The sequence below is a fragment of the Herpailurus yagouaroundi genome, unplaced genomic scaffold, assembly GCF_014898765.1.
Source record: "Herpailurus yagouaroundi ecotype Mexico unplaced genomic scaffold, PumYag 141, whole genome shotgun sequence".
Taxonomy (NCBI): Eukaryota; Metazoa; Chordata; class Mammalia; order Carnivora; family Felidae; genus Herpailurus; species Herpailurus yagouaroundi.
The window spans coordinates 1,367,073-1,378,722 of record NW_024412396.1 but is presented as its reverse complement, the minus strand read 5'-3'; the positions used below and the strand labels follow the sequence as shown (position 1 = coordinate 1,378,722).

Below are 11,650 nucleotides of genomic sequence, written 5' to 3'. Positions count from 1 at the left end.
AATTATGTCTTATTCACCTTTGATTCTCTAATATTTCCACATTAGTGTATTATACACTCAATAAATGTAGACATAATGAAGAGGTATTTATTTGATGTCCATCTTAAGGGATAAATAAGATTTTGATAAGGCAAATAAATGAAAGAAGGATGGAATATAATTTGAAGGCAGTAGCATTAGCTAGGATATGAGAAAAATATATGACAACAATAAACTGGGGTTTTTATTTTGTTTTTTGGCTAGTATATGTGTAGAATAATGGGAAGTAAGATTGGAAAAGCAAGATGTAGTCTTAAGATTTATATCTGAAGTAACAGGGAACCTTCAAACACTTATAAGCGGGAGACTGATTTGACTTTACTGTATTTTAGGAAATTAATCTGGTAGCAGAATGGATTCACAGGAAAAGGGATCAGTTATGAAGTTTCTTTTTTTTACACAATAACTGCATAAATAAAGAGGTGACAGCAGATATAAGAGAGTCAGATAATGAATCCTAACTTTCTTCTTAGTTTAATAGTTGAATCACTCATCTCTGTAAGCCTCAGTTTTCTCATCTGTACAAGAGGGTTGACTTGATATGATTGCCAAAGGCCCTGCCAGGTCCAAAATCCGTGTGTGATATATTGCAAGAGTCAATGGGACCTGGCAAATGATTGGATGGTGGATACAGGAGGTTTCAGAGATATCTTTGAGGTTTTAAGTCTGAGCGAATGGGAAAACAGAATTGCTATTTACAGGAGTGTTATTGGGTGTTCCTAACAATACCAGTAATGCTAGGATCTTTAAAAGTAGGAAATCTAAGGCCAAGTTGATCTCTTTCCTCAGTTGTGTCTTAGAGTACTGAAAATAGGATTTCATTGTTGAGGCTGGTTACATTTCAGGGGAAACTAGTGGTCAGGAGGTAAGCAGCTGTTTTTAGCAATCGTTTACTTTTGAGGGATTTAAGCTTGGGCACCATCATTCTGGGGTTGACTAGGTTCATTGGGAATTAGAGTGGCCTCGAAGTGACATTGCAAAGTGGATACTGGCCAATATGTCAAACAGGCTGAATTTCAAAAGAAGTGATGTGGGGGTCAGAGATCAGGTTTAGGGGTGAGGAGTGGATGTGTGTTTTGGAAGGGAGGGGTCTGGGAATTGTTAGAGGGTACCTGGGATTACTTTCCAGAAAGTGATACTGCTGCCCAGAGGTTGGGGGTATCAAGAATACAAACCAGCATTATGTTTTTGGCAGAAAGAGTACTTATCTTTTAAAGGTAAAAGGCCCCATATTCCAGCAACTAGGCTGACTCATTCCCATTATGGTGTTAAGATTTGGCCCCTTTTAATGGGGAGTGGGATCCGGTATAGTCACTATAAGAGAGGGATATACAGGGCTGCTAGAAGGTAGGGGATTCATTGGGAGGCGGAGTTGGCATAGTGTGGAACCCTCCCTCCCAAGTTTACGCTCTTTGGTGTGCAGAATACAGTGTAGGTGGTAGGGAATTTAATCCCCAGGACTAGTTTCCCGCAGCAGGAGATTGTGCTTCTGGCCAGGCCCCTTTTTTTTCAAGCAAGCTGCAGGCTTCGCCTCGGCCCTAGAAACCGGATAGGCCTCTCCGTGCGTTCTCAACCTAACCCGCGGTGGCGGGGGAGGGGGAAGCTCTCTCTAGTCCCGCCCTTTGCGCTGTTTTGCGTCCTTGCGCCTTTGGTGAGTGGCAGTAGGGTTTAGCCAATGAGGGCGTGGGGCGGGCGTGAGCATCAAGTTAGGTTGCGCAGGAGAAGGGGGGGAACTGGTGCTGGAGAGACAGCGAGAGGGGCGAACCGGCCCCCCACGGCCACTGCAGGTAAAGGCACCTCTCTTACCCCGCTGGGGTGAGGCACAGCTTCTTTTCTCCTTCAGGTTTTGTCGGGCCTCCCAGCCTGTAGCTTCCGCCCTAACGTTGCTCCTACCCGGGCATCCACCCCCCCCCGGCCCCCCCCCCCCCCGCATCTTCCCGTCTTGGCCATCCCCACCCTGGAGGGCACCCCGCTAGCTCCCTCCGTCAAGTGCATGTACCTCATTTCCATTTTCGAGGCGCCAGTTGCCTGAAATCTCCCCCCTTTGCTGTATGGGCCTTCCTGGCACCAACCCCGGCAGTATGAGCAGGTAATGTACCCGGGTCCCCGCCACCCCCACCTCCAGTAGCGTTTCCCTCTCAATCAACCCCTCACTTCCTTACCTTTTTTCTTCTCTTCTTTCATAGGAGTACATAATTTTTATAGTTTCTCTTTTAACCCCTGAATATACGTACATGCTTTTAGCTTTCATAGTTGCCTATTTTACTTTCTTTCCCTGTTTATTCAGAAAGGCTCACTTTACCAGCCATGTTTGCCCCCAAATGTCTATACCTCTGATTGAGGTGCGAGTGCTTTTTCCTTCAGTAATTGGGAAAACAGAAACAGAGTAGCCACACATTTGGCATTGGGAATGGTGAAGATATAGAAGATGGCCTAGGATCCTGATCTTCTTGAGGAAATCTTTTGAGTGGCTCCAAGTTGAGAGCTCCATTTCTTAGGGTCTGTGTCCTTCCATCCTGATCCCTTGCTGACCCTAAATTGTGATTACATTCACCTTGGATGCTTATTTCCCATTTCTTTATAAGATTTGAGACTCCTTGAGTCTTATAAATGTCTCCATGGTACAGTTTTTAAATTCTTCTTTTCAAAAATTACGTTGGTGATTTTCATTTTAGGCCTTCCGGTTATTTCAAGGGATTTCTCATTTAGATTGAGCTGCTTCTACCTATCTTGTGTTTCAATAACATGTGTATATGTCTGTCTTCAGCTGATCCTCTTGAAAGGATACAGTTTCCAATAACAACATTTGTACTTTGAAGTAAAATAGTTCTTTTCCAAATTTTTGAGCAGTCAAAAGGTTAACTGGGCATGGGTGGTACTTTCTGGAAGTGCATATTACCCAAAAAAGGTCAGTATTTGTCACTGTGGCATTAGTTCATTATATTCTAAGAGGGTGGGCAGTACAGATAAGTCTGGAGAATGGATGTTTGTAGTTCATTTTATGTAATTTTATCTATTAGACAGCTAGACTAATCTCTGTTGCAGTGTTTCTCATCCATCGTAAACAATAAATTATGATAAACTCCCTTTTGAGAGACCATAAGAAATCTTATCCTACCAGAGAGATGTTTGGTAACCCTTCTAAACCAGGCATGCTTCTCCCATCACCCTCCCCCATCTCCCCATCCCCCGGTTGCCTTTTACAGATCTTCAGTGGCCAAGATTTTGTTTGGTTTTACTTAGTATACCTAAACAATGAGATGTGTTTTCCTCTTCCATTTGATAAATATAAAATTATGACATTGAGTACACATTTCCAAACTGCACATACTTTTCAGCCCCTAGTTGAGAATCACTGCTTTGTTGAAAGGTATGGGGAGATTGCAATGAAAAGTAGATAATAGTATGAAACAAAGTCCTTTATGATCAGACAAGGTGTTTTTGAAATGGGCCAGGAGAAGGAGACCTGTAAAATAAAAACAGGAGAGTTGAGACTCTGTAGATTCCTTAAAAAACAAAAACAAACCAAGAAGAGCTATAGTAAAGGTGATAAATCTGCAGAAGAACATCGGTTTATCCTTACTTCATGGAGGAGGAATAGTTGGAGGTGAAATGAAAGGCTATTGTATAAAGTATTTGTCTAGCATTAACTGACTTGTTATATGGAGATTATAGATAGGTAGCCTTGGATTCTAACTTAGTAGCATGTTCCATTTCTCCCCAACTCCTACCCACCCCACCAAGGTTTCTGTCATTAGTTTAAAATTAGAGTAAGTGATCGGGCGCCTGGGTGGCTCAGTCGGTTAAGCGGCCGACTTTGGCTCAGGTCATGATCTCGCGGCCTGTGAGTTCAAGCCCTGCGTCAGGCTCTGTGCTGACCGCTCAGAGCCTGGAGCCTGTTTCAGATTCTGTGTCTCCCTCTGTCTCTCTCTGACCCTCCCCCATTCATGCTCTGTCTCTCTCTGTCTCAAAAATAAATAAATGTTAAAAAATTAAAATTATAGTAAGTGATTAAGTGCAATCATCAAACTCTTGTCTTTCCTTTTGAGCATATACATATGTTTCTGTTTGGGGCAGTGATAGGCCAGGACCAGCTTTTCATTCTCGCTATGAAAAAAGGCTGATATGATTTCTTTATCTAGGCAGTTGTTTTACTGAGGGATATCTAAGTGCTTCGTGTATTTGAATGCTTAACATCTACTTATTGTTACTACCAGGATTTCAACCATAGAAAGAGAATTCATGTGATACATGAGCTTGGTAGAATAGACCAGATGTGGATATAGCCAGGATGACCCATGAAGTAGGAATAGATGGAGGGGTGAAGAAAATTAGAGGTATGTTGGGAGAAGGTTTCATCTTTTGAGAGTCAAGGACAACTTAAACATGGGAGTTAGAAAAGAAGCAGGAGACTAGGATTAAAAACATACATACAAGATGAATTAGGTCAGTAGAGGTGAGTTGATGTGACGGGACTGAGAAGTGGTGAAACTTGGTGGTGTGGCATTAAGTCACTGGTGATGCTTTTATTTTTGATTTTTTTAATGTTTATTTTTATTTTATTTACTTATTTTTAGTGTTCTGTTTATTTTTGAGAGAGAGAGCTCACAAACTAAGGGAGGGGCAGAGGGAGAGGGGGACAGAGAATCCAAAGTGGGCTTTGCACTGATAGCAGCAAGCCCAGTGTAGAGCTGGAACTCACAAACCATGAGTTCACTTTGGCTCATGACCTGAGCCAAAGTTGGTCGCTTAACTGACTAAGCCACCCAGGTGCCCCCTTTTTAAATTTTTTTAAAGTTCATTTATTTTGAGAGAGAGAGCATGAGCAGGGGGAGGGGCAGAGAGAGAGGAAGAGAGAGAGACCCAGGCAGGCTCCATGCTGTCAGTGCAGAGCCCGACACAGGACTCAATGTCACAAACTATGAGATGTTGACCCGAGCTAAAATCAAGAGTCAGGCGCTTAACCATATGAGCCACCCAGGCGCCCCACTGGTGATGTTTTTAAACTATTGGGCCCAGACTGAACGAGGGGAAGAAGAAATTTGGCTCAAAAATTGGGGATGGGGATAAATGACAAATGCACTGATTGACCTTTGAAAACTTATACTTGAGTTGTATGAGGGTAAGGAAATATTTCAGAAACTGTTAGCCTGCGTTTTTCCCATGAAAAAGGTGAGATTTCTGTCTGTGATTGAACTGCTGTGGAGGAAAGGAAGAGCATTTGGAGGAATAAATAGTAAGGAGTACTCCCTCTGCCCCAGTAAGGAGTACTGGAAAGGACAAAATTGCCCATGGAAGAAGAGGCAGTTTATAAACTTCTAAGTAGTGGAAACTTGTGTTATAGTTTTTATATGACACCTAACTGTTAGATTTTTTTTTAGTGCAACATCTGTGACAGTGAATAGGAGATGAAAGCTAGCAGCAAAGTAGGGCATAACTAGAAAAAAGCTGATGTAGTTAAAACTATTGAGTAGATTTTTATTAAATCAAGAAATATGTATAACTTTTCTGATTGTCATTTTGAGCAACTTTGGGACAGGCATTAAATAGGAGAGGCTGGAGTGAGTTGGTGGAATAGTTTAGCCAAAAGTAGGAAGTGATATGAATCCTGGGGGAGATGTGAAGGGTATACAATTACTGAAGCAAGGGTGATCTTGTTTAACATTGGTGGAGATGCCCTGTGTACACTATGATCAGTCTATTCTCTTTGTATCTGGGTTTCGGGGATATTTACCCACATTATATTGTTTTATAACAATAACTGGAATAAGTTGAGGGGAAAAATAGTTTGTGGGTTGTGTGGAAAATTCTTTAGTAAAGTCTACGTACTGTGCCACTGACAAGTTTCTTCTCTGGTGTCTTTTAAAAGTTAAGACCGAAGGTCTTATCAAGCAAGGCTTTCCTGAATTGTCAAGTGTTGACATCATATACAAAGAACAAAGGCCAGTTTTTCATGCATTTTAGCTATATGGTTGATGTACTTACAATACCTTGCTTTAGTTGTAACCTATTCTAACATTTTTATGAACTTAAATCCTCAGACTTGGATTTAGTAAACATGCTTTCAGTTATTTGTAGGACAGTTTTTCAAGACGGGAAACTACTGTCTCCTCTTAGAATAGGGAGTACTATAGAATTTTTGTAAGGACTGAATGGTTCATTCCATATACTGCAAGCAAATATATTAATTCGTTAACTATTTTTTTGAGTAGCTACCATGTATGTGATATCCTCCTGGTTCTTTCGGGATCTGCAGATAAATAAGATGTGGTTCCTACCATCCGGGAACTTTTTGTCTCTTGGGGAAAGAGCAGCTGGGCTACCATGCAGGATTGTGCAGGGTGTGCATTGCACATATTCATTATCATCATTGATAACATGTTTAGTATGACAATTTCCAGCAGATGGCAGACAAGCATCTTAAGGAGCAGGCAGCTTTTTATAATTTGCACAAAGGAACATTTGGGCCTTCGGAGGATATGGGCAAGAGACTGGTCATTTTAGTTAACTATTAAATATAAGTGCTTTAAATCAGGTGTGAATAACACTGGTGGGTATTTAAGGAAGGTGGGAGGACCAAGTCATCACAGATTGCTTTGTGGTTAAAGGGGCAGAGGTTCAGGGTTCTTTTAGAGTAGAAGGAAGATCTTTGAAGGTGGGAAAGATTTCAGATGGGAGAGATGCTTGGGAGTGGGGGTGGGGTGTTCTAGGCAGAAGCTACAGCATAATAGGCAAAGTCATGCAGATAGGAATCACATTAGGGGAACTGTGTAGTCTAGTTGGCCTGGAATGTAGGGTGTATATAGGAAACGATGAGAGAGAAAGTTGGGAATATAAGTGGAACTAAAATGTACAATTCTTTGAGTTTTTTGCCAAAGAAGTTTTTGATCTTAAATATGAGAAAGGGGGGAAGGGACTTGAGAACAGAAATAGTATGCATAGATTGATATGTTAATTAGCACAAAGTTTGGGAAACTTCCTGGGTAAAATTACACTATAAGTGTAGCAAGATTATACTGTGAGCTTTAGTTAAAAGCGGTTATTTTTGCCAGTAGTAAGTAAAAGCATATAAAATACAAGGGAAATTTATGAAATACAATATATTCAGAAACCTTTATCTACATTCAGAAGCTTTTATCTACATTCATTGAAATGTTGCTGGTATCTTGTAAAGCTCTGTCAACTTAACCTCAAATAGAAGGCGAATGAATGTTAAATTTCCTGATCTCTACCCAAGAATGATAATTATAAAGAAATGGACACAGACAGCAAAGCTCTTGACAGACAGAAACTTCAGAGTGTAGGTGTAAGCCCAAAAAGGGGGTTTTATTTCTTTTATAGATTTAGTTTGAAGCAAAAATGTGGGTGTTCTCTCTGCCATGTCTTTGTCCTCAGGTTACCTCACGTTTCCCTCTTTTCTTGTTCTGATGCCAGTTGATATAAAGGGTAGTACCTAAGAAGGAGATATTTTCTTTGAGGGCGCCAACTTTGCTTATTTTTCATTTGTCTTCCTCACAACAGGAGTTTCACCATCTTCCTCTGAAGACCTAGCCACCTTGCTCCATGAAGGTCAGGACAATCTGACATGCACTTGTTTCTTGCCTCTTTTTACCTGAAGAGTAGTCCTCTTCCATTGTGTACATTTTTTTCTTAATAGGGGAGGGGAGGGGAGAGCCAGTACCCCCCCTCCCCTTCCCTCCCTAGACCTTGGGGAAGTACCCTCCATTGCTTTCCCAAGATGGCAGACCCCATCATGGATCTGTTTGATGACCCAAATTTATTTGGCCTGGACTCTCTGACTGATGACAGCTTCAACCAGGTCACACAAGACCCCATTGAGGAAGCCCTTGGACTGCCAAGCTCTCTGGACTCCTTGGATCAGATGAACCAGGAAGGTGGAGGTGGTGATGTGGGGAATTCATCAGCAAGTGACCTGGTCCCCCCACCAGATGAGACAGCCCCCACAGAACTTCCCAAAGAATCAACAGCTCCAGCTCCAGAATCTTTAACTTTGCATGATTATACCACTCAGCCCGTCAGCCAGGAGCAGCCAGCCCAACCTGTATTACAGACACCGACGCCAACATCAGGACTTTTGCAGGTCTCCAAGAGCCAGGAGATCCTGAGCCAAGGGAATCCTTTCATGGGTGTCTCTGCCACAGCTGTCTCTTCCAGTAGTGCTGGAGGGCAACCACCTCAGTCAGCCCCTAAGATTGTTATCCTTAAGGCCCCACCAAGCTCCTCAGTCACTGGTGCCCATGTGGCACAAATTCAGGCCCAAGGTATCACCAGCACAGCTCAGCCCCTGGTGGCTGGCACAGCCAATGGTGGAAAAGTTACTTTTACCAAAGTGCTAACCGGCACTCCCCTTCGACCAGGTGTTTCCATTGTCTCTGGTAATACAGTGTTGGCCGCCAAGGTCCCTGGGAACCAGGCTACTGTTCAGCGCATTGTCCAGCCCAGCCGACCAGTAAAGCAGCTGGTCCTACAGCCAGTTAAGGGTTCAGCTCCTGCTGGAAACCCTGGGGCCACAGGGCCCCCACTGAAGCCTGCAGTTACACTGACCTCTACACCTACCCAGGTGACTTGAGTGAAAGGGGGAGGTGAATTTTGGTTTAGTAGAGGGCCCAGCAACTGTGTGAGAAGAGAGCACATGAGACCAATCTCTAGAAAATCCTGTTTAAATTCTACCTTTGCTTTCTTTTTTTTTTAAAGTAAATGTTGACAACCCCGTATTTACTACTTACTAGATGAAAGCAGTTAATGTTAACATTTTTTGAGCTCTTATTACATGTTTACACTGTGCCTAGCTGGTGCTGAACAAGACAGACACAGTCCCTGTCCTTACAGAGCTCACGGTCTGCCAGGAAGGCAGACATTAAACAAGAATTCATAGTACTGTATAATATAAAGTTTTATGAGAAATATTGGATGCTGTGGGAACAGTTATTATTTATTTATATTTACAAGACTTACAGAAGCTATGTATATGTTTTCCCTGTTCTTACTGAGATTGTCCTTTATCCAGTGAAAAGGCTTGTTTCTATTGTAAGAAAGTAGAGGTTCTAGCTTCTGAATAAAGGGCCAGATGAGTTTGTGGGGGAGGGGGTAGTATTAAGATAAGTAGGATCAGAGGAAAGAAGGTATGAGGAGGCTGGTTATAAAGACTTCGGTTCTAACAGACTGCCAAAAAATGGAATGACTACCTTAGAAGATAGCCTTCTGTGAGGAGTTTGTCAAAAATAGGGCCTGACACCCACTGGGCAGAGGTGATAGAAGACTCAGTCAGGACAGCTAGGAGGATGGACAAAATAAAATGTACTCTGTCTTCTGACTCAGTTTTTATGGTTCTAGGATGAGGAAAATTGGTGTAAATATTTAAGAGTATACCATTCTTTAATGTCGTGCCTCTCTTGCAATTTCCTTTCTTCACTCTAGGGTGAATCGAAACGCATCACCCTGGTCCTCCAGCAGCCACAGTCTGGAGGTCCCCAAGGACACCGGCATGTCGTTCTAGGGAGTCTACCAGGCAAGATAGTGTTACAGGGCAACCAGCTGGCAGCCCTGACTCAAGCCAAGAATGCTCAGGGGCAGCCCGCCAAAGTAGTAACTATCCAGCTGCAGGTGCAACAGCCACAGCAGAAAATCCAGATCGTACCACAGCCTCCATCATCGCAGCCTCAGCCACCGCCACCACCCTCCACCCAGCCAGTGACACTCTCCTCTGTGCAGCAGGCTCAGATAATGGGGCCGGGACAGAGCCCAGGGCAAAGACTTTCAGTACCGCTCAAGGTGGTGCTGCAGCCACAGGTGAGACTTCCACAGGGAGCAGGGAGGACCAACCAAGGGAGGACAGCCCCTTGCTGTCACCCTCCACAACCACTCATTGTTGAATGTGGGGTCACTCTAGAGTCACGCCTCTGAACTGAAATGCAGTCTTTTATTCCTTTTACCAGTGGAAATTTTCTTTTAATTATGTCATGAAAAGATTTGAGGTTATTGTTGGGTTCGGGTTAAGAGATGATTTGTCTAATATAAGTCTTTGAACTGTTTTATTTACAATCTTTTCCTACTATTGTGGAGTAAAAATGAATGGCAATATTCTTTCATTTAAAAGTTGTTTTAAAGAGGCCAGGTGATTGTCACTCCTCCCTCCCTCACCTCTCCCACCTCCCCCACCTCCAGAAAGGTAAAGGTAGGCCAAGAGTAGAATTTGAATTTTTTTACTTTTGGTCTAGTGATTAGTATTGGTTATATTGTTGGAAAATTTTCTAGAATAATGGAGATGGGTATTGACATTAGAAGCATGTCTAAAGGATATTGAAGTTTGGCATAATTCTTGCCTTTTCTCATCTCTTTCCCACCAAAAAACACCTTTGTTTGTTTGTTTGTTTGTTTGTTTAAATGTGTCTAGGTTCAGTCAGACTTGGTCTGAATCTGGTTCTTGAGGAATTAGAGATCAAAAGTTTCTAGCCTATCTGCTTTAGAGCTGGATTTTATTTAGGCCATGTAGCTACAAGCATGTTGAAATTTTAGTGTCTTTATTTCTGTAGGCTGGTTCTTCCCAAGGGGCCTCTTCTGGGCTGTCCGTAGTTAAAGTTCTAAGTGCCAGTGAAGTGGCAGCTCTGTCTTCACCAGCAAGCTCTGCTCCTCATACGGGGGGCAAGATAGGAATGGAGGAAAACCGCAGGCTGGAGCACCAGAAGAAGCAAGAGAAGGCAAATCGGATTGTAGCAGAGGCTATTGCTAGGGCCCGTGCCCGGGGTGAGCAGAACATACCTCGAGTCCTAAATGAGGATGAGTTGCCCAGTGTTCGGCCTGAGGAAGAAGGTGAAAAGAAACGCAGGAAGAAGAGCAGTGGGGAGAGGCTCAAGGAAGAAAAGCCAAAGAAGAGCAAAACATCGGGTACCTCCAAAACTAAGGGCAAGAGTAAGCTGAAGTGAGTACAACCCTCTGCTTTTTTGTTGGGGCCTTTGAGAGCAGTGTACTTGTTTTTAAATGAAAATTAAGGTTTATGTTTATTATTGTTTATTTATTTTTGAAAGAGAGAGCGCAAGCTGGAGAGGGACAGAGAGAGAGGGAGACACAGAATCCGCAGTAGGCTCCAGGCTCTGAGCTGTCAGCACAGAGCCTGATGTGGGGCTCGAACCCATGAACCGCGAGATCATGACCTGAGCCGAAGTGGGACACTTAACCTACTGAGCCACCCAGGCACCCCCAGCGCACTTGTTTTTAAATTAGTTGCTAGAGCATGTGACTCTTGATCTCGGGGTTATAAGTTTGAACCCCCGCATTGGGTGTAGAGATTACATTAAAGAAATCTTTAAAATAAACAAATAAGTAACTAAGTAAGTAAGTAAGTTACTGTTGAGAGGAACTACTTGTATTTAGCAGCTACATAGTTCAAGGTAATCTGTTTGTCATAGAGGATAATAAGGCCTTTCTTTTCTCTGTCCCAGTGCTTTTATGATTTGTTAAACAGAAATTTGCAAATTAGCGTATTTTGAAAGAGAAACACCAAGGCACAGGAAAGATAGCCAACTATTGTGTTGGGAGTTATGTTAAAAGTTGACTATGTTTGTATATGTCTTCCTGATGTTATATCGCTGTG

General features: G+C 42.7%; 1 protein-coding gene across 7 annotated transcripts in view; it reads left to right on the top strand.

The window, feature by feature from the left end:
- Nucleotides 1-11,650, top strand: part of CHD8 (chromodomain helicase DNA binding protein 8) — a 62,057-nt gene that overhangs the window by 12,243 nt on the left and 38,164 nt on the right. For 2 of the 7 annotated variants that reach the window (XM_040476576.1, XM_040476572.1), the window contains exons 2-4: nucleotides 7,561-8,620; nucleotides 9,478-9,849; nucleotides 10,593-10,978. In XM_040476576.1, the coding sequence (XP_040332510.1) occupies nucleotides 7,778-8,620; nucleotides 9,478-9,849; nucleotides 10,593-10,978 (1,601 nt within the window). In that variant the 5' untranslated portion in view covers nucleotides 7,561-7,777. Of the gene's footprint in view, nucleotides 1-1,751; nucleotides 1,827-7,560; nucleotides 8,621-9,477; nucleotides 9,850-10,592; nucleotides 10,979-11,650 lie in introns of those variants that run through there. The other 5 variants (XM_040476574.1, XM_040476575.1, XM_040476573.1 and 2 more) reach the window with 4 other exon arrangements.